Below are 25,223 nucleotides of genomic sequence, written 5' to 3'. Positions count from 1 at the left end.
CGCCTTCCACTCCCCCTCCCCCGTCCCGTGTACACACCCCCATCCCCCTCCCCCCGTCCTGTGTACACACCCCCATCCCCCTCCTCCTCCCCCTGTCCCGGGTACACCCCCCCTCCCCCATGTACACCCCCCCTCCCCCTCTCCCTCTCCCATGTACACAACCCCATCCCCTCCCCCTCCCCCGTTCCGTGTACACACACCCATCCCATCCCCCTCCCCTTGACCCGTGTACATCCCCTCCCCCGTGTACACACACCCCATCCCCCTCCCCCTGTTCCATGTACACCCTCCCATCCCCTACCCCCGTCCTGGGTACATTCTCCCCGTCCTGGGTACACTCCCCCCATGTATACACCCCCATCCCCTGTCCCTGTCCCGTGTACACACCCCCATCCACTCTCCCTCCCCCCTGTCCCGTGTACATCCCCCCCATCCCCTCCCCCCGTCCTGGGTACACACCCCCCATCTCCTCCCCGTCCTGGGTACATACCCCCATCCCTCCCCTTCTCCCCCAGCCCGTGTACACACACCCCCACCCTGTCCCGTGTACACACCCCCATCCCCTCTCCCTCTCCCACTGTCCCTTGTACACACCCCCTCCCCCTCCCCCTGTGTACACACCCCATCCCCTGCCCCTCCCCCCGTCCCGGGTACACATCCGCATCCCCTTCCCCTCCCCCTGTCCCGGGTACACCCCCCCCATCCCATTCCCTCCCCCTCCCCCTGTCCCGTGTACACTCTGTGATGTCCCTCCCTGTAAGAGTGCTGAGTGATATTTGGCACTGACTGGGCCAGGCTGTGAGGGCTAGTATCTCTGGCCAGGTTGCTCTCTGACAGAACGGTCTCACTTTGCCAGCTGACATGTACCACTCAAATGGAAAGGTTTTAGGGAAAGTATATTATTACGTTGGAGGCAGTTCAGAGCAGGTAGGCTGGGATGGTCCCCTGGTGTGGGGAGGGATTGTTTTATCCGGAAAGGTTAAACAGGTTGGGACTCGACTCCCTGGGGTTTAGAGAATGAGAGCTGATCTCATTCAAACATAGCGGATTCGCAAGGGGTTTGTCAGGGTCGGAGCTGAGAGAGTGTTCCCCCTCAGGGGAGAGTCTGGGACCAGAGGGTACAGTCTCTGAATAAAGGGGCACCGATGTCAGACTGAGATGGGGAGGAATTCCTTCTCTCAGAGGGTTGTGAGTCTTTGGAACTCCTTGTCACAGAGAGAGCTGTGGGGGCAGAGTCCTCGTGTATGTTTAAGGCTGAGAGAGATTCTTGATCAGTCACAGGGTCAAGGGGGAAGAGCAGGAAAGTGGGTGTGAGGAATGTAGGATCAGCCACCATCCTATTGGATGGGGAAGCAGGCCTGAGGGGCTGAATGGCCTCCTCCTGTTGGAGTTACTGCTTTGTGATGGTCGTAATTGTAATTGATAGGCTGTGTTTTGGTCTCCGGCCAGAGCAGAAAGCACAGCTGCCCCCACCCCCAACCCCACCCCCAACCCCACCCCATTCGGTCTGACAGACTCTGTGATCCACATTACCCCCAGACTGAGGGGGGGGGGGTCCCTGTTTCCCGGGGGGAGGGGAAGGGTCCCTGTTTCCTGGGGGGGGGGGGGAAGGGTCCCTGTTTCCTGGGGGAGACATTGGTGTAGTGGAAAGCAGACTACATGCTGACTGTATTGGGTGGGTGTGGAGAGTCGGCGGGGGGGGGGGGGGGGGGCGATGGGATGGGGGTGTTTGGGGGGGGGTCAGGGTGGGGGGTTCATGGTGAGGGGTGTGAGGAAACAGGGTGGGAGAGTGAAGGGGTCAGGCGGGGTAAGTGGAGCCAGGGTTTGGCGTGGCAGGAAGGGACGGGATGGGGGTGTGGAGGGGGATGGGGGTCAGGTGGGGGTTATGGGGGATCCGGGTTGGAGTGTGGGGGCAGGGATGGTGGTATGGGAGAGGGTCAGTGAGGGAATGAGGAAAGCAGGAGGAGGTCAGTTCCAGCTGACCACTGGGTCTGGCTGGTGATTCACTGAGAGGTCACAGCTAAGGCCCAGGCCTGAAGGCCATGACCTGACAGCAAACTGTGAGACCATGGCCGGCAGGGGTGTGGGGGGGGGGGTGGGGCAGGGGTAATGTCTGGGGAGGGACAGGGAATGAGGGAGGGGAGGGGGAGTGGGCTACAGCTGCTCACCGTAAATATTCCATTTCTCCGTGCTCACACCGCTCGGACTGGGAGCTCTGTCCAGGACAGTTCCTCCCCCCGGGGCTGGGCCGGGGGTTATCACAGCGTCGGGACCGGGAACGGTGTTCGTTCAGACACGGTGTCCACTTGCTCCAGCAGCTCCAGCCCCCAGCAACACCAACTCCTGTAAAATACAAAACCTCATTCACAAAACACACCCACAGCCTCATTTAGAAAACACACCCACAGTCTCATTTAGAAAACACACACACAGTCTCATTTAGAAAACACACACACAGTCTCATTTAGAAAACACACACACAGTCTCATTGAGAAAACACACTCACAGCCTCATTTAGAAAACACACACCCACAGTCTCATTTAGAAAACACACACCCACAGTCTCATTTAGAAAACACACACACAGCCTCATTTAGAAAACACACACCCACAGTCTCATTTAGAAAACACACACACAGCCTCATTTAGAAAACACACACCCACAGTCTCATTTAGAAAACACACACACAGTCTCATTTAGAAAACACACACACAGCCTCATTTAGAAAACACAAACACACTGTCTCATTTAGAAAACACACACACAGTCTCATTTAGAAAACACACACACAGCCTCATTTAGAAAACACACACACAGCCTCATTTAGAAAACACACACCCACAGTCTCATTTAGAAAACACACACACAGCCTCATTTAGAAAACACACACACAGCCTCATTTAGAAAACACACACACAGTCTCATTTAGAAAACACACACACAGTCTCATTCAGAAAACACACACACAGTCTCATTTAGAAAACACACACACAGCCTCATTTAGAAAACACACACCCACAGTCTCATTTAGAAAACACACACAGGCTCATTTAGAAAACACACACACTGCCTCATTTAGAAAACACACACCCACAGTCTCATTTAGAAAACACACACAGGCTCATTTAGAAAACACACACACAGCCTCATTTAGAAAACACACACCCACAGTCTCATTTAGAAAACACACACACAGTCTCATTTAGAAAACACACACACAGTCTCATTTAGAAAACACACACACAGTCTCATTTAGAAAACACACACACAGTCTCATTTAGAAAACACACACACGGTCTCATTCAGAAAACACACACACAGCCTCATTTAGAAAACACACACACGGTCTCATTTACAAAACACACACACAGTCTCATTTACAAAACACACACACAGCCTCATTTAGAAAACACACACACAGTCTCATTTACAAAACACACACACAGCCTCATTTACAAAACACACACACAGACTCATTTAGAAAACACACACACAGTCTCATTTAGAAAACACACACACAGTCTCATTTACAAAACACACACACAGTCTCATTTAGAAAACACACACACAGTCTCATTTAGAAAACACACACACAGTCTCATTTAGAAAACACACACACAGTCTCATTTAGAAAACACACACACAGTCTCATTTACAAAACACACACACGGTCTCATTTAGAAAACACACACACAGCCTCATTTAGAAAATACACCCACAGTCTCATTTAGAAAACACACACACAGTCTCATTGAGAAAACACACTCACAGCCTCATTTAGAAAACACACACACAGTCTCATTTAGAAAACACACACACGGTCTCATTTAGAAAACACACACCCACAGTCTCATTTAGAAAACACACACACAGCCTCATTTAGAAAACACACACACAGCCTCATTTAGAAAACACACACACAGTCTCATTTAGAAAACACACACACAGTCTCATTCAGAAAACACACACACAGTCTCATTTAGAAAACACACACACAGTCTCATTTAGAAAACACACACACAGCCTCATTTAGAAAACACACACCCACAGTCTCATTTAGAAAACACACACAGGCTCATTTAGAAAACACACACACTGCCTCATTTAGAAAACACACACCCACAGTCTCATTTAGAAAACACACACAGGCTCATTTAGAAAACACACACACAGCCTCATTTAGAAAACACACACCCACAGTCTCATTTAGAAAACACACACACAGTCTCATTTAGAAAACACACACACAGTCTCATTTAGAAAACACACACACAGTCTCATTTAGAAAACACACACACAGTCTCATTTAGAAAACACACACACGGTCTCATTCAGAAAACACACACACAGCCTCATTTAGAAAACACACACACGGTCTCATTTACAAAACACACACACAGTCTCATTTACAAAACACACACACAGCCTCATTTAGAAAACACACACACAGTCTCATTTACAAAACACACACACAGCCTCATTTACAAAACACACACACAGACTCATTTAGAAAACACACACACAGTCTCATTTAGAAAACACACACACAGTCTCATTTACAAAACACACACACAGTCTCATTTAGAAAACACACACACAGTCTCATTTAGAAAACACACACACAGTCTCATTTAGAAAACACACACACAGTCTCATTTAGAAAACACACACACAGTCTCATTTACAAAACACACACACGGTCTCATTTAGAAAACACACACACAGCCTCATTTAGAAAATACACCCACAGTCTCATTTAGAAAACACACACACAGTCTCATTGAGAAAACACACTCACAGCCTCATTTAGAAAACACACACACAGTCTCATTTAGAAAACACACACACGGTCTCATTTACAAAACACACACACAGTCTCATTTACAAAACACACACACAGCCTCATTTAGAAAACACACACACAGTCTCATTTAGAAAACACACACACAGTCTCATTTACAAAACACACACACAGCCTCATTTACAAAACACACACACAGCCTCATTTAGAAACACACACAGCCTCATTTAGAAAACACACACACAGCCTCATTTAGAAAACACACACACAGTCTCATTTAGAAAACACACACACTGCCTCATTTACAAAACACACACACGGTCTCATTTACAAAACACACACACAGTCTCATTTAGAAAACACACACACAGCCTCATTTAGAAAACACACACACAGCCTCATTTAGAAAACACACACACAGCCTCATTTACAAAACACAACCACAGACTCATTTAGAAAACACACACACAGCCTCATTTAGAAAACACACACACAGTCTCATTTAGAAAACACACACACTGCATCATTTACAAAACAAACACACAGCCTCATTTACAAAACACACACACAGCCTCATTTAGAAACACACACAGCCTCATTTACAAAACACACACACAGTCTCATTTAGAAAACACACACACAGCCTCATTTAGAAAACACACCCACAGCCTCATTTACAAAACACACACACAGCCTCATTTAGAAAACACACACAGTCTCATTTAGTAAACACACACACAGCCTCATTTAGAAAACGCACCCACAGTCTCATTTAGAAAATACACCCACAGTCTCATTTAGAAAACACACACACAGTCTCATTTAGAAAACACACACACTGCCTCATTTAGAAAACACACACACTGCCTCATTTAGAAAACACACACACAGCCTCATTTAGAAAACACATGCACAGTCTCATTTAGAAAACACACTCACAGCCTCATTTACAAAACACACACACAGCCTCATTTAGAAAACACACACACAGCCTCATTTACAAAACACACACACAGCCTCATTTAGAAAACACACACACAGCCTCATTTAGAAAACACACCCACAGTCTCATTTACAAAACACACACACGGTCTCATTTACAAAACACACACACAGCCTCATTTACAAAACACACACACAGCCTCATTTAGAAAACACACACACAGCCTCATTTAGAAAACACACACACAGTCTCATTTAGAAAACACACACACTGCCTCATTTACAAAACACACACACAGCCTCATTTACAAAACACACACACAGCCTCATTTAGAAACACACACAGCCTCATTTAGAAAACACACACACAGCCTCATTTAGAAAACACACACACAGTCTCATTTAGAAAACACACACACTGCCTCATTTACAAAACACACACACGGTCTCATTTACAAAACACACACACAGTCTCATTTAGAAAACACACACACAGCCTCATTTAGAAAACACACACACAGCCTCATTTAGAAAACGCACCCACAGCCTCATTTAGAAAACACACACACAGTCCCATTTAGAAAACACACACACAGTCCCATTTAGAAAACACACACACAGTCTCATTTAGAAAACACACCCACAGTCTCATTTAGAAAACACATACAGTCTCATTTAGAAAACACACACACAGTCTCATTTAGAAAACACACACACAGTCTCATTTAGAAAACACACACACAGTCTCATTTAGAAAACACATACACAGCCTCATTTAGAAAACACACACACTGCCTCATTTAGAAAACACACAGACTGCCTCATTTACAAAACACACCCACAGCCTCATTTACAAAACACACACACAGCCTCATTTAGAAAACACACACACAGCCTCATTTAGAAAACACACACACAGCCTCATTTAGAAAACACACACACAGTCTCATTTACAAAACACACACACAGTCTCATTTAGAAAACACACACACAGCCTCATTTAGAAAACACATGCACAGTCTCATTTAGAAAACACACTCACAGCCTCATTTAGAAAACACACACACAGTCTCTTTTAGAAAACACACACACAGCCTCATTTAGAAAACACATACACAGCCTCATTTAGAAAACACACACACAGCCTCATTTAGAAAACACACTCACAGCCTCATTTACAAAACACACACACAGCCTCATTTAGAAAACACATACACAGTCTCATTTAGAAAACACACACACAGTCTCATTTAGAAAACACACACACAGCCTCATTTAGAAAACACACATACAGCCTCATTTAGAAAACACACACACTGCCTCATTTACAAAACACACACAGCCTCATTTAGAAAACACACACATAGCCTCATTTAGAAAACACATACACAGTCTCATTTAGAAAACACACACACAGTCTCATTTAGAAAACACACACACAGCCTCATTTCGAAAACACATGCACAGTCTCATTTAGAAAACACACACACAGTCTCATTTAGAAAACACACTCACAGCCTCATTTACAAAACACACACACAGTCTCATTTAGAAAACACACACACAGTCTCTTTTAGAAAACACACACACAGCCTCATTTAGAAAACACATACACAGCCTCATTTAGAAAACACACACACAGCCTCATTTAGAAAACACACTCACAGCCTCATTTACAAAACACACACACAGTCTCATTTAGAAAACACACACACAGTCTCATTTAGAAAACACACACACAGTCTCATTAAGAAAACACACACACAGTCTCTTTTAGAAAACACACACACAGCCTCATTTAGAAAACACATACACAGCCTCATTTAGAAAACACACACACAGCCTCATTTAGAAAACACACTCACAGCCTCATTTACAAAACACACACACAGTCTCATTTAGAAAACACACACACAGTCTCATTTAGAAAACACACTCACAGCCTCATTTAGAAAACACACACACAGTCTCATTTACCAAACACACACACAGCCTCATTTAGAAAACACACACAGTCTCATTTAGAAAACACACACACAGTCTCATTTAGAAAACACACACACAGTCTCATTTAGAAAACACACACACAGTCTCATTTAGAAAACACACACAGCCTCATTTAGAAAACACACACACAGTCTCATTGAGAAAACACAAACACACCCTCATTTACAAAACACACTCACAGCCTCATTTAGAAAACACACCCACAGCCTCATTTAGAAAACACACTCACAGCCTCATTTAGAAAACACACACACAGCCTCGTTTAGAAAACACACACACAGTCTCATTTACCAAACACACACACAGCCTCATTTAGAAAACACACACAGTCTCATTTAGAAAACACACACACAGTCTCATTTAGAAAACACACACACAGTCTCATTTAGAAAACACACACAGCCTCATTTAGAAAACACACACACAGTCTCATTTAGAAAACACAAACACACCCTCATTTACAAAACACACTCACAGCCTCATTTACAAAACACACACACTGCCTCATTTAGAAAACACACACACTGCCTCATTTACAAAACACACCCACAGCCTCATTTACAAAACACACACACAGCCTCATTTAGAAAACACATACACAGTCTCATTTAGAAAACACACCCACAGCCTCATTTAGAAAACACAAACACAGTCTCATTTAGAAAACACACCCACAGCCTCATTTAGAAAACACACACACAGTCTCATTTAGAAAACACACTCACAGCCTCATTTAGAAAACACACACACAGTCTCATTTACCAAACACACACACAGCCTCATTTAGAAAACACACACAGTCTCATTTAGAAAACACACACACAGTCTCATTTAGAAAACACACACACAGTCTCATTTAGAAAACACACACAGCCTCATTTAGAAAACACACACAGTCTCATTTAGAAAACACACCCACAGTCTCATTTAGAAAACACACACAGTCCCATTTAGAAAACACACACACAGCCTCATTTAGAAAACACACACACTGCCTCATTTACAAAACACACCCACAGCCTCATTTAGAAAACACACAAACAGCCTCATTTAGAAAACACACATACTGCCTCATTTAGAAAACACACACACTGCCTCATTTACAAAACACACCCACAGCCTCATTTACAAAACACACACACAGCCTCATTTAGAAAACACACACAGCCTCATTTAGAAAACGCACACACAGCCTCATTTAGAAAACGCACACACAGCCTCATTTAGAAAACACACACAGTCTCATTTAGAAAACACACCCACAGTCTGATTTAGAAAACACACACACAGTCTCATTTAGAAAACACACACACAGTCTCATTTACAAAACACACACACGGTCTCATTTAGAAAACACAAACACACCCTCATTTACAAAACACACTCACAGCCTCATTTACAAAACACACACACTGCCTCATTTAGAAAACACACACACTGCCTCATTTACAAAACACACCCACAGCCTCATTTACAAAACACACACACAGCCTCATTTAGAAAACACATACACAGTCTCATTTAGAAAACACACCCACAGCCTCATTTAGAAAACACAAACACAGTCTCATTTAGAAAACACACCCACAGCCTCATTTAGAAAACACAAACACAGTCTCATTTAGAAAACACACCCACAGCCTCATTTAGAAAACACACACACAGTCTCATTTAGAAAACACACTCACAGCCTCATTTAGAAAACACACACACAGTCTCATTTACCAAACACACACACAGCCTCATTTAGAAAACACACACAGTCTCATTTAGAAAACACACACACAGTCTCATTTAGAAAACACACACACAGTCTCATTTAGAAAACACACACAGCCTCATTTAGAAAACACACACAGTCTCATTTAGAAAACACACCCACAGTCTCATTTAGAAAACACACACAGTCCCATTTAGAAAACACACACACAGCCTCATTTAGAAAACACACACACTGCCTCATTTACAAAACACACCCACAGCCTCATTTAGAAAACACACAAACAGCCTCATTTAGAAAACACACATACTGCCTCATTTAGAAAACACACACACTGCCTCATTTACAAAACACACCCACAGCCTCATTTACAAAACACACACACAGCCTCATTTAGAAAACACACACAGCCTCATTTAGAAAACGCACACACAGCCTCATTTAGAAAACGCACACACAGCCTCATTTAGAAAACACACACAGTCTCATTTAGAAAACACACCCACAGTCTGATTTAGAAAACACACACACAGTCTCATTTACAAAACACACACACAGTCTCATTTACAAAACACACACACGGTCTCATTTAGAAAACACACACACAGTCTCATTTAGAAAATACACCCACAGTCTCATTTAGAAAACACACACACAGTCTCATTGAGAAAACACACTCACAGCCTCATTTAGAAAACACACACACAGTCTCATTTAGAAAACACACACACGGTCTCATTTAAAAAAAAACACACACACAGTCTCATTTACAAAACACACACACAGCCTCATTTAGAAAATACACCCACAGTCTCATTTAGAAAACACACACACAGTCTCATTGAGAAAACACACTCACAGCCTCATTTAGAAAACACACACACAGTCTCATTTAGAAAACACACACACGGTCTCATTTAAAAAACACACACACAGTCTCATTTACAAAACACACACACAGCCTCATTTAGAAAACACACACACAGCCTCATTTAGAAAACACACACACAGTCTCATTTACAAAACACACACACAGCCTCATTTAGAAAACACACACACAGCCTCATTTAGAAAACACACACACAGTCTCATTTACAAAACACACACACAGTCTCATTTAGAAAACACACACACAGTCTCATTTAGAAAACACACACACAGTCTCATTAAGAAAACACACACACAGTCTCTTTTAGAAAACACACACACAGCCTCATTTAGAAAACACATACACAGCCTCATTTAGAAAACACACACACAGCCTCGTTTAGAAAACACACTCACAGCCTCATTTACAAAACACACACACAGTCTCATTTAGAAAACACACACACAGTCTCATTTAGAAAACACACTCACAGCCTCATTTAGAAAACACACACACAGTCTCATTTACCAAACACACACACAGCCTCATTTAGAAAACACACACAGTCTCATTTAGAAAACACACACACAGTCTCATTTAGAAAACACAAACACACCCTCATTTACAAAACACACTCACAGCCTCATTTACAAAACACACACACTGCCTCATTTAGAAAACACACACACTGCCTCATTTACAAAACACACCCACAGCCTCATTTACAAAACACACACACAGCCTCATTTAGAAAACACATACACAGTCTCATTTAGAAAACACACCCACAGCCTCATTTAGAAAACACAAACACAGTCTCATTTAGAAAACACACCCACAGCCTCATTTAGAAAACACACACACAGTCTCATTTAGAAAACACACTCACAGCCTCATTTAGAAAACACACACACAGTCTCATTTACCAAACACACACACAGCCTCATTTAGAAAACACACACAGTCTCATTTAGAAAACACACACACAGTCTCATTTAGAAAACACACACACAGTCTCATTTAGAAAACACACACAGCCTCATTTAGAAAACACACACAGTCTCATTTAGAAAACACACCCACAGTCTCATTTAGAAAACACACACAGTCCCATTTAGAAAACACACACACAGCCTCATTTAGAAAACACACACACTGCCTCATTTACAAAACACACCCACAGCCTCATTTAGAAAACACACAAACAGCCTCATTTAGAAAACACACATACTGCCTCATTTAGAAAACACACACACTGCCTCATTTACAAAACACACCCACAGCCTCATTTACAAAACACACACACAGCCTCATTTAGAAAACACACACAGCCTCATTTAGAAAACGCACACACAGCCTCATTTAGAAAACGCACACACAGCCTCATTTAGAAAACACACACAGTCTCATTTAGAAAACACACCCACAGTCTGATTTAGAAAACACACACAGTCTCATTTAGAAAACACACACACAGCCTCATTTAGAAAACACATGCACAGTCTCATTTAGAAAACACACTCACAGCCTCATTTAGAAAACACACACACAGTCTCATTTAGAAAGCACACACACAGCCTCATTTAGAAAACACACACACTGCCTCATTTAGAAAACACACACACTGCCTCATTTAGAAAACACACACACAGCCTCATTTAGAAAACACACACACTGCCTCATTTAGAAAACACACCCACAGTCTCATTTAGAAAACACACACACAGCCTCATTTAGAAAACGCACACACAGCCTCATTTAGAAAACACACACAGTCTCATTTAGAAAACACACCCACAGTCTCATTTAGAAAACACACACAGTCCCATTTAGAAAACACACACACAGCCTCATTTAGAAAACACACACACTGCCTCATTTACAAAACACACCCACAGCCTCATTTACAAAACACACAAACATCCTCATTTAGAAAACACACACAGCCTCATTTAGAAAACGCACACACAGCCTCATTTAGAAAACACACACAGCCTCATTTAGAAAACATACACAGCCTCATTTAGAAAACGCACACACACAGTCTCATTTAGAAAACGCACACACAGCCTCATTTAGAAAACGCACACACAGCCTCATTTAGAAAACACACACAGTCTCATTTAGAAAACACACCCACAGTCTCATTTAGAAAACACACACAGTCTCATTTAGAAAACACACAAACAGCCTCATTTAGAAAACACATACACAGTCTCATTTAGAAAACACACCCACAGCCTCATTTAGAAAACACAAACACAGTCTCATTTAGAAAACACACCCACAGCCTCATTTAGAAAACACACACACAGTCTCATTTACAAAACACACTCACAGCCTCATTTAGAAAACACACACACAGTCTCATTTACCAAACACACACACAGCCTCATTTAGAAAACACACACAGTCTCATTTAGAAAACACACACACAGTCTCATTTAGAAAACACACACACAGTCTCATTTAGAAAACACACACAGCCTCATTTAGAAAACACACACAGTCTCATTTAGAAAACACACCCACAGTCTCATTTAGAAAACACACACAGTCCCATTTAGAAAACACACACACAGCCTCATTTAGAAAACACACACACAGCCTCATTTAGAAAACACACTCACAGCCTCATTTACAAAACACACCCACAGCCTCATTTAGAAAACACACAAACAGCCTCATTTAGAAAACACACATACTGCCTCATTTAGAAAACACACACACAGCCTCATTTAGAAAACACACACAGCCTCATTTAGAAAACGCACACACAGCCTCATTTAGAAAACGCACAAACAGCCTCATTTAGAAAACACACATACTGCCTCATTTACAAAACACACACACAGCCTCATTTAGAAAACACACACAGCCTCATTTAGAAAACGCACACACAGCCTCATTTAGAAAACGCACACACAGCCTCATTTAGAAAACACACACACAGCCTCATTTAGAAAACACACACACAGTCTGATTTACAAAACACACTCACAGTCTCATTTAGAAAACACACACATTGTCTCATTTAGAAAACACATGCACAGTCTCATTTAGAAAACACACTCACAGTCTCATTTACAAAACACACCCACAGTCTCATTTAGAAAACACACACACAGTCTCATTTACAAAACACACACACAGTCTCATTTAGAAAACACACACACAGTCTCATTTACAAAACACACCCACAGTCTCATTTAGAAAACACACACACAGTCTCATTTACAAAACACACAAACAGTCTCATTTAGAAAACACACACACAGTCTCATTTACAAAACACACCCACAGTCTCATTTAGAAAACACACCCACAGTCTCATTTACAAAACACACACACAGTCTCATTTACAAAACACACACACAGTCTCATTCACAAAACACACACACAGTCTCATTTACAAAACACACACACAGCCTCATTTAGAAAACACACACACAGTCTCATTTACAAAACACACCCACAGTCTCATTTAGAAAACACACACACAGTCTCATTTACAAAACACACAAACAGTCTCATTTAGAAAACACACACACAGTCTCATTTAGAAAACACACACAGTCTCATTTAGAAAACACACCCACAGTCTCATTTAGAAAACACACACAGTCTCATTTAGAAAACGCACACACAGCCTCATTTAGAAAACGCACACACAGCCTCATTTAGAAAACACACACACAGCCTCATTTAGAAAACACACACAGCCTCATTTAGAAAACGCACACACAGCCTCATTTAGAAAACGCACACACAGCCTCATTTAGAAAACACACACACAGCCTCATTTAGAAAACACACACACAGTCTGATTTACAAAACACACTCACAGTCTCATTTAGAAAACACACACATTGTCTCATTTAGAAAACACATGCACAGTCTCATTTAGAAAACACACTCACAGTCTCATTTACAAAACACACCCACAGTCTCATTTAGAAAACACACACACAGTCTCATTTACAAAACACACACACAGTCTCATTTAGAAAACACACACACAGTCTCATTTACAAAACACACCCACAGTCTCATTTAGAAAGCACACACACAGTCTCATTTACAAAACACACAAACAGTCTCATTTAGAAAACACACACACAGTCTCATTTACAAAACACACCCACAGTCTCATTTAGAAAACACACACACAGTCTCATTTACAAAACACACACACAGTCTCATTTACAAAACACACACACAGTCTCATTCACAAAACACACACACAGTCTCATTCACAAAACACACACACAGTCTCATTTACAAAACACACACACAGCCTCATTTAGAAAACACACACACAGTCTCATTTACAAAACACACCCACAGTCTCATTTAGAAAACACACACACAGTCTCATTTACAAAACACACAAACAGTCTCATTTAGAAAACACACACACAGTCTCATTTACAAAACACACCCACAGTCTCATTTAGAAAACACACGCACAGTCTCATTTACAAAACACACACACAGTCTCATTTACAAAACACACACACAGTCTCATTCACAAAACACACACACAGTCTCATTTACAAAACACACACACAGTCTCATTTAGAAAACACACACACAGCCTCATTTAGAAAACACACACACTGCCTCATTTACAAAACACACCCACAGCCTCATTTACAAAACACACAAACAGCCTCATTTAGAAAACACACACAGCCTCATTTAGAAAACGCACACACAGCCTCATTTAGAAAACGCACACACAGCCTCATTTAGAAAACACACACACAGCCTCATTTAGAAAACACACACAGTCTCATTTAGAAAACACACCCACAGTCTCATTTAGAAAACACACACAGTCTCATTTAGAAAACGCACACACAGCCTCATTTAGAAAACGCACACACAGCCTCATTTTGAAAACACACACACAGCCTCATTTAGAAAACACACACAGCCTCATTTAGAAAACGCACACACAGCCTCATTTAGAAAACGCACACACAGCCTCATTTAGAAAACACACACACAGCCTCATTTAGAAAACACACACACAGTCTGATTTACAAAACACACTCACAGTCTCATTTAGAAAACACACACATTGTCTCATTTAGAAAACACATGCACAGTCTCATTTAGAAAACACACTCACAGTCTCATTTACAAAACACACCCACAGTCTCATTTAGAAAACACACACACAGTCTCATTTACAAAACACACACACAGTCTCATTTAGAAAACACACACACAGTCTCATTTACAAAACACACCCACAGTCTCATTTAGAAAACACACACACAGTCTCATTTACAAAACACACAAACAGTCTCATTTAGAAAACACACACACAGTCTCATTTACAAAACACACCCACAGTCTCATTTAGAAAACACACACACAGTCTCATTTACAAAACACACACACAGTCTCATTTACAAAACACACACACAGTCTCATTCACAAAACACACACACAGTCTCATTTACAAAACACACACACAGCCTCATTTAGAAAACACACACACAGTCTCATTTACAAAACACACACACAGTCTCATTCACAAAACACACACACAGTCTCATTTAGAAAACACACACACAGTCTCATTTACAAAACACACACACAGTCTCATTTACAAAACACACACACAGTCTCATTTACAAAACACACCCACAGTCTCATTTAGAAAACACACACACAGTCTCATTTACAAAACACACACACAGTCTCATTCACAAAACACACACACAGTCTCATTCACAAAACACACACACAGTCTCATTTACAAAACACACACACAGTCTCATTTACAAAACACACACACAGTCTCATTCACAAAACACACACACAGTCTCATTTACAAAACACACACACAGCCTCATTTAGAAAACACACACACAGTCTCATTTACAAAACACACACACAGTCTCATTTAGAAAACACACACACAGTCTCATTGAGATAATACACTGTCATGCTCCTACTATGATCCCCACCCCTCTCCAAATTACAACCTTCTCCCCTCCAGCACTGACTGTGAACCCCCCCTTCCCCGTGTAGTTCCCCCTCCCCCAGCTCTATGTACTCTCTTCCCCCACACTCCCATCACTGATGGTGTGATCACCATCTTGTTCATCCGCAGGTGCCAGTCGTGCTCTGGAACCTGGATTTTTACCCCATCATGCCAGAGTCTAACGATGATCTGGAACCTGTTGATGATAATTGGGAAAATCCCATCAGGTTCTCCAATATTCTTTAGGGAATGCGAATTTTTCATCTATTGGCATTGGCATCCCAACAATGCTGCCCATGTGTGTTTCAGAGCCCCCTGTCAGACACACGCGGGTGACTGCTACCTTACCACTTTCCTGGTCCTGGGCAAGCACACCTTTCTCACAGGCCACCCCGAAGGTGTAAGGTTTACAGAAACACTGGCACGTGGAGCCCACCACCACTGCCTGCCCATTGTTCAGACATGGCCGACACTGACATGGATGGAGCTCATCGATGTATTGCTGAATCGCTCTCTGTAGGTAATGTCTCTTCACCCCAGCGCAGGGCACGCCCTTCACCAGCTCATGGAGAGGAGCAAGCTGAAAGAGACATGTCAGAATATCAGAAAGTGCAGGGTCAGGGAGACCAGCCTGGGAGGGTGATGGATCACCAAAGCCATAGTCACAGGGTAACATCTGCTCTGTGGGGGTAACGTCTGCTCTGTGGGGGTAACATCTGCTCTGTGGGGGTAACGTCTGCTCTGTGGGGGTAACGTCTGCTCTGTGGGTGTAACGTCTGCTCTGTGGGGGTAACGACTGCTCTGTGGGGGTAACATCTGCTCTGTGGGGGTAACATCTGCTCTGTGGGGGTAACGTCTGCTCTGTGGGGGTAACATCTGCTCTGTGGGGGTAACGTCTGCTCTGTGGGGGTAACGTCTGCTCTGTGGGGGTAACATCTGCTCTGTGGGGGTAACGTCTGCTCTGTGGGGGTAACGTCTGCTCTGTGGGGATGACCCCACTGTATACAGTCAGTTCACAGTGAAATCAAACGATGGACACATAGGGAGTACCGCATTGTCAGAGGGACTGAGGGAGTGCTGCACTGTCGTAGGGTCGGGGCTGAGGGAGCACCGCATTGTCGGAGGATCAGTGCTGAGGGAGTGGGCACTGTCGGAGGGTCAGTGCTGAGGGAGTGGGCACTGTCGGAGGGTCAGTGCTGAGGGAGTGCCGCACTGTCGGAGGGTCAGTGCTGAGGGAGCACCGCATTGTCGGAGGATCAGTGCTGAGGGAGTGGGCACTGTCGGAGGGTCAGTGCTGAGGGAGTGCCGCACTGTCGGAGGGTCAGTGCTGAGGGAGAGCCGCACTGTCGGAGGGTCAGTGCTGAGGGAGCGCCGCACTGTTGGAGTGTCAGTGCTGAGGGAGTGGGCACTGTCAGAGGGTCAGTGCTGAGGGAGTGCCGCACTGTCAGGGGGTCAGTGCTGAGGGAGTGCCACACTGTCGGAGGGTCAGTGCTGAGGGAGTGCCACACTGTCGGACGGTCAGTGCTGAGGGAGTGCTGCACTGTTGGAGGGTCAGTGCTGAGGGAGCGCCCACTGTCCGAGTGTCAGTGCTGAGGGAGCGCCGCACTGTCGGAGTGTCAGTGCTGAGGGAATGCTGCACTGTCAGAGGGTCAGTGCTGAGGGAGTGTTGCACTGTCAGAGGGTCAGGACTGAGGGAGTGCCGCACTGTTGGAGGGTCAGTGCTGAGGGAGTGCTGCACTGTCGGAGAGTCAGTGCTGAGGGAGTGCCGCATTGTCAGAGGGTCAGAACTGAGGGAGTGCTGCACTATCGGAGGGTCAGTGCTGAGGGAGTGCCGCACTGTCGGAGGGTCAGTGCTGAGGGAGTGCCGAACTGTCGGAGGGTCAGTGTTGAGGGAGTGCTGCACTGTCGGAGGGTCAGTGCTGAGGGAGTGCCGCATTGTCAGAGGGTCAGAACTGAGGGAGTGCTGCACTGTCGGAGGGTCAGTGCTGAGGGAGTGCCGAACTGTCGGAGGGTCAGTGCTGAGGGAGTGCCGCACTGTCGGAGGGTCAGTGCTGAGGGAGTGCCGAACTGTCGGAGGGTCAGTGTTGAGGGAGTGCTGCACTATCAGAGGGTCAGTGCTGAGGGAGTGCCGCACTGTCGGAGGGTCAGTGCTGAGGGAGTGCCGAACTGTCGGAGGGTCAGTGCTGAGGGAGTGCCGAACTGTCGGAGGGTCAGTGCTGAGGGAGTGCCGCACTGTCGGAGGGTCAGTGCTGAGGGAGTGCCGAACTGTCGGAGGGTCAGTGTTGAGGGAGTGCTGCACTATCAGAGGGTCAGTGCTGAGGGAGTGCCGCACTATCAGAGGGTCAGTGCTGAGGGAGTGTTGCACTGTCGGAGAGTCAGTGCTGAGGGAGTGCCGCATTGTCAGAGGGTCAGAACTGAGGGAGTGCTGCACTATCGGAGGGTCAGTGCTGAGGGAGTGCCGCACTGTCGGAGGGTCAGTGTTGAGGGAGTGCTGCACTGTCGGAGGGTCAGTGCTGAGGGAGTGCCGCATTGTCAGAGGGTCAGAACTGAGGGAGTGCTGCACTGTCGGAGGGTCAGTGCTGAGGGAGTGCCGAACTGTCGGAGGGTCAGTGCTGAGGGAGTGCCGCACTGTCGGAGGGTCAGTGCTGAGGGAGTGCCGAACTGTCGGAGGGTCAGTGTTGAGGGAGTGCTGCACTATCAGAGGGTCAGTGCTGAGGGAGTGCCGCACTGTCGGAGGGTCAGTGCTGAGGGAGTGCCGCACTGTCGGAGGGTCAGTGCTGAGGGAGTGCCGAACTGTCGGAGGGTCAGTGTTGAGGGAGTGCTGCACTGTCGGAGGGTCAGTGCTGAGGGAGTGCCGAACTGTCGGAGGGTCAGTGCTGAGGGAGTGCCGCACTGTCGGAGGGTCAGTGCTGAGGGAGTGCCGAACTGTCGGAGGGTCAGTGTTGAGGGAGTGCTGCACTATCAGAGGGTCAGTGCTGAGGGAGTGCCGCACTATCAGAGGGTCAGTGCTGAGGGAGTGTTGCCCTATCAGAGGGTCAGTGCTGAGGAAGTGTTGCCCTGTCAGAGGGTCAGTGCTGAGGGAGTGCCGCACTGTCAGGGGGTCAGTGCTGAGGGAGTGCCACACTGTCGGAGGGTCAGTGCTGAGGGAGTGCCACACTGTCGGACGGTCAGTGCTGAGGGAGTGCTGCACTGTTGGAGGGTCAGTGCTGAGGGAGCGCCCACTGTCCGAGTGTCAGTGCTGAGGGAGCGCCGCACTGTCGGAGTGTCAGTGCTGAGGGAATGCTGCACTGTCAGAGGGTCAGTGCTGAGGGAGTGTTGCACTGTCAGAGGGTCAGGACTGAGGGAGTGCCGCACTGTTGGAGGGTCAGTGCTGAGGGAGTGCTGCACTGTCGGAGAGTCAGTGCTGAGGGAGTGCCGCATTGTCAGAGGGTCAGAACTGAGGGAGTGCTGCACTATCGGAGGGTCAGTGCTGAGGGAGTGCCGCACTGTCGGAGGGTCAGTGCTGAGGGAGTGCTGAACTGTCGGAGGGTCAGTGTTGAGGGAGTGCTGCACTGTCGGAGGGTCAGTGCTGAGGGAGTGCCGCATTGTCAGAGGGTCAGAACTGAGGGAGTGCTGCACTATCGGAGGGTCAGTGCTGAGGGAGTGCCGCACTGTCGGAGGGTCAGTGCTGAGGGAGTGCCGAACTGTCGGAGGGTCAGTGTTGAGGGAGTGCTGCACTATCAGAGGGTCAGTGCTGAGGGAGTGCCGCACTATCAGAGGGTCAGTGCTGAGGGAGTGTTGCCCTATCAGAGGGTCAGTGCTGAGGAAGTGTTGCCCTGTCAGAGGGTCAGTGCTGAGGGAGTGCCGCATTGTCAGAGGGTCAGAACTGAGGGAGTGCTGCACTGTCGGAGGGTCAGTGCTGAGGGAGTGCCGAACTGTCGGAGGGTCAGTGCTGAGGGAGTGCCGCACTGTCGGAGGGTCAGTGCTGAGGGAGTGCCGAACTGTCGGAGGGTCAGTGTTGAGGGAGTGCTGCACTATCAGAGGGTCAGTGCTGAGGGAGTGCCGCACTGTCGGAGGGTCAGTGCTGAGGGAGTGCCGCACTGTCGGAGGGTCAGTGCTGAGGGAGTGCCGAACTGTCGGAGGGTCAGTGCTGAGGGAGTGCCGCACTGTCGGAGGGTCAGTGCTGAGGGAGTGCCGAACTGTCGGAGGGTCAGTGTTGAGGGAGTGCTGCACTATCAGAGGGTCAGTGCTGAGGGAGTGCCGCACTATCAGAGGGTCAGTGCTGAGGGAGTGTTGCCCTATCAGAGGGTCAGTGCTGAGGAAGTGTTGCCCTGTCAGAGGGTCAGTGCTGAGGGAGTGCCGCACTGTCAGAGGGTGAATAGTGTAATACAGAAACATAAAATCCATTCACACTGATCAGGTTTTCCAAACTGACCTAGTCCCACCTGCCAGCACCCGGCCCATATCCCTCCAAACCCTTCCTATTCATATACCCATCCAAATGCCTCTTAAATGTTGTAATTGTACCAGCCTCCACCACATCCTCTGGCAGCTCATTCCATACACGTACCACCCTCTGTGTGAAAAAGTTGCCTCTTAAGTCCCTTTTATATCTTTCCCCTCTCACCCTAAACCTATGCCCTCTAGTTCTGGACTGCCTTACCCTGAGAAAAAGACTTTGTCTATTTACCCTATCCATGCCCCTCATGATTTTATAAACCTCTATGAGGGTCATCCGTCAGCCTCCGACGCTCCAGGGAAAACAGCCTCTTTCTCGCTCAAGCCCTCCAGTCTCGGGAACATATTTGTAAATTCTTTTTGAGCCTTTCCAGGTTAATACCTTTGTTCCTGTAGCACGGTGACCAGAATTGTATGCACCACCCTCTGTGTGGAAAACGGGAACTTACCACTGTCCTGCTCAGCCATAAGATGATGTCCCAGCTCCTGGGCTCAGTGCTCTGACCAATGACAGTGAGTGTGCCCTCTGCCTTCTGCACCATCTTTTCTCCATGTGACTCCTCATCCAAGGAACAATGTACCTGCACCATTAGGGTCTCTTTGGGCTGTCCCCAGGGCTCTACCATTGACTGTGTCAGTCCTGACCAAGTACAACACCTTACATTTATCTAAGTTAAACTCCATCTGGTATTCCTCAGCCCACTGAGCCAGCTGACCAAGATCTTGTTGTATTGTTCGATAACCTTCTTACCTGCTCACTCTGTCTCCAACCATCTGCAACCATCTTCCTATATTCACATTGAAATTGTTTCTATAAATGACAAACAGCAGTGGACCCAGCACTGATCCTCGCAGCAGACTGCTGGTCACGGGCCTCCAGTCTGAACAGGAATCCTCTACCCCAACCCTCGCTCTCCGACCGAGCTGTCAAACCAATGCTGTCTCCAATTGGCCAGCTCTCCCTGAATCCCCTGTAATCTAACCTTAGTAACCAGTCGACCATGCAACATCTTGTTGAAGGCTTTGCTAAAGTCCATGTAGACAATGTCGTCTGCCCTGCCTTCATATATTTTCTTGATCATCTCTTCAAAAACTCAATCAAGTTTGTGAGACATGATTTCCCACACGCAAAGCCATGTTGACTATCCCTAATCAGTCCTTGCCTTTCCAAATACATGTACATCCTGTCCCTCAGGATTCCCTCCACCACCGAGGTCAGGCTCACTGGTCTATAGTTCCCTGGCTTGTCTTTACTGCCCTTCTGAAACAGTGGCACCACGTTAGCCAACCTCCAGTCTTCCGGCACCTCCCCTGTGACTATCGATGATACAAATATCTCAGTAAGGAACCCAGCAATCACTTCTCTAGCTTCCCACAGAATTCTCGGCTACACTTCTTCATTTCCTGGAGACATATTTACCTTAATGCATTTTAAGACATGCATCCTCTTCTGTAATGTGGACTCTGACTGAGATATCACTCTTTGTTTCCGAGTTCCCTATCTTCCACACCTTTCTCCCTCAGTAAATGCAAAATATTCGTTTGGTACCTCACCCACCTCTTGTGGCTCCAAACATAGACAGACTCATTGATCTATACGGGACCCTATTCTCTCCCTAGTTACTGTTTTGGCCTTAGCATACTTGAGGAATCTCTCTGGATTCTACTTAAACGTGTCTGTCAACGCTATCTCAATGCCCCATCTCTTCCAGGCATGTCCATGTTGAAGAGCTTCTGCTTGTGCCTCCGACAGGATTTCTGTTTCAATCCCTATCTATTGTTTACTTGTCAACTAAGCTTGGAGGTGTCGTCGATAGTATAGAGGGCTACTGCAGGCTGCAGCGTGACATAGACAGGATACAGAGCTGGGCTGAGAAATGGCAGATGGAGTTCAACCTGGATAAATGCTAAGTGATGCATTTTGGAAGGTCAAACTCGAATGCTGAATATAGGATTAAAGACAGGATTCTTGACAGTGTGGAGGAACAGAGGGATCTGGGTGTGCAAGTACATAGATCCCTCAAAGTTGCCACCCAAGTGGATAGGGTTGTTAAGAAAGCATATGGTGTTTTGGCTTTCATTAACAGGGGGATCGAGTTTAAGAGCTGCGAGGTTTTGCTGCAGCTCTACAAGGAAGAGAGGAGACCTGATCGGTATACAAGATAATGAGAGGCAATGGATAGAGTCAATAGCCAGAGACTTTTCCCCAGGGCAGGATTGACTGGTACGAGGGGCCATAGTTTTAAGGTGTTAGGAGGAAGGTATAAAGGAGACATCAGAGGTAGGTTCTTTACGCAGAGAGTTGTGAATGCATGGAATGTGTTGCCAGCTGTGGTGGTGGAAGCAGAGTCATTGGGGACATTTAAGCGACTGCTGGGTATGCACACGGATAGCAGTGAGTTGAGGGGTGTGTAGGTTAAGTTATTATATTTTACATTAGGATTAAGTCTCGGCACAACATCGTGGGCCAAAGGGCCTGTTCTGTGCTGTACTTTTCTATATTCTATGTTCTATCTCTTCCCCACCCCACCCCCACCTGATCTTCTGATTATAAACCAACATTTTTCTCGCTATCATGAGTTCTGAGGAAGGGTCACTGGACCCAGAACATTAACTCTGATTTCTCTGCACAGATACTGCCTGACCTGCTGAGCTTTTCCAGCAGTTTCTGTTTTTGTCTAACATAACCCCTTTCTGCCTTCCTGAATTCCCTCTGTAGATTGCTCCTACACCCACTATACTCCTGAAGGGTTTCCCTCAATCCCAGCTGTTGATAACTGACACATACCTCCTTCCTTACCTTTAGCAGAGCCTCCATATCTCTGGTCACCCACTCCTGTTAGCCTTGCCCTTCACACTAACGCCCGAGTCCCTGAACGCCCGTTAGCTCGCTTTTGAAGGCTTCCCATTTGCCAGGTGTCCCTTTCCCCCAATCAACTTTTGGGAGTTCCTGTCTAATACCATCAAAATTGATCTGGCCCCAATTTAGAACTTTAACTAGTGGGGCAGCCCTTTCCGTTTCCATAACTATTTAAAAACTGATAGAATTATAGTCATAGAATCATGGAGTCTTGGAGATATACAGCACTGAAACAGACCCTTCAGTCTAACTCGTCCTTGCTGACCAGATATCCCAACCTAATCTAGCAATTGGCTCATATCCCTCTAAACCCTTCCTATGGGTCTCAAGGTATTCCCCCACTAACACTCTGCTTTTTAACCTCCTGCCTAACTCCCCCAATACTCACTCAGTAGGACTCCATCCCTCTCTCTAACTGTGTTGTTGGGACCAATGTGGACAATGACCTGTGGCCCCGCTTTGAGAATTTGCTGTAATCGTTCCGAGATGTCCCTGACCCTGGCACCAGGAGGAAACACCCCCGTCCTGGAGTCTCGCTCACAGCTAGAGAAAACCGCCCATCTGATCCCCCGATCAAAGTTACTCACTGGGACTTTGTGACACCCTGCTTTACACTGAGCTAGTTATGGCACCTCAGACCTTGCTGCTATGTTATACTCCCCTGAAAGATTATCACCTCCCCCCCGCCCCCCAACCCCTGACCAGCAGTATCCAAAACAGTGTAGCTTTTAGTGAGAGGAATAGTCACAGGAGGCTCCTGCACTACCTGCCTGTCTCTCCTCGCGGTCACCCATCGACCCTCCTGACCCTGTGGTGTGACCAGTGTTTATCACACTCTGTGCTCCCTGTGTGCTCCTCAGCGTGTCCAACTACCGCTCCAACTGAACTACACCATCGATTAGATTAGATTACATTACATTACATTACAGTGTGGAAACAGGCCCTTCGGCCCAACAAGTCCACACTGACCCGCCAAAGCGCAACCCACCCATACCCCTACATTTACCCCTTACCTAACACTACGGACAATTTAGCATGGCCAATTCACCTGACCTGCACATCTTTGGACTGTGGGAGGAAACCAGAGCACCCGGAGGAAACCCACGCAGACACGGGGAGATCGTGCAAACTCCACACAGTCAGTCGCCTGAGACGGGAATTGAACCCGGGTCTCCGGCACTGTGAGGCAACAGTGCTAACCACTGTGCCACCGTGCCACCCACGATGAGGAGCTCCTGCAGGTATCGTTGTGAGGGTCACGAGACTGCTCCCTGATCTCCCACCTCCGGCAGGAGCAACGTTCCTGTCCACTGACTCTGGATGGTAACCTGCATAACCAGGGGACTGAGGGACAAAAGCTGCTTCACTCATACCCTGACCCTGTTCCTGTTCACCTGCCTCAACCAACCGGGATTCACCCAGGCTCGCTAACCAGCGGCACCTCTACCACAGAACAGGCCCTCACAGAGAGGGCTGGAACTGTACATGCCAATCCCTTCCCCCACTCACTCCCCCGAACTCCCACACTTGGCTCAGTGTTGCCTTGCTGGTCACACTCTGGGCCTGCACTGTGTGGTTATTCACAA

The 25,223-nt window shown here is 46.2% G+C and overlaps 1 protein-coding gene across 1 annotated transcript in view; it reads right to left on the bottom strand.

The window, feature by feature from the left end:
* The window catches only part of LOC122547749 (complement component C7-like), a gene marked incomplete at its 5' end in the record, with an annotated part of 220,379 nt that overhangs the window by 162,425 nt on the left and 32,731 nt on the right, over positions 1-25,223 (bottom strand). Inside the window, 2 exons of the mRNA XM_087994142.1 lie at positions 2,169-2,343; positions 16,689-16,920. Of these exons, the coding sequence (XP_087850268.1) occupies positions 2,169-2,343; positions 16,689-16,920 (407 nt within the window). The remainder of the gene's footprint in view (positions 1-2,168; positions 2,344-16,688; positions 16,921-25,223) is intronic.

This window comes from Chiloscyllium plagiosum, unplaced genomic scaffold, assembly GCF_037043375.1.
Source record: "Chiloscyllium plagiosum isolate Xiang-an unplaced genomic scaffold, Cpla_swu_hap1 HiC_scaffold_2, whole genome shotgun sequence".
Lineage (NCBI taxonomy): Eukaryota > Metazoa > Chordata > Chondrichthyes > Orectolobiformes > Hemiscylliidae > Chiloscyllium > Chiloscyllium plagiosum.
This window is presented reverse-complemented; position numbering and strand designations above follow the sequence as displayed.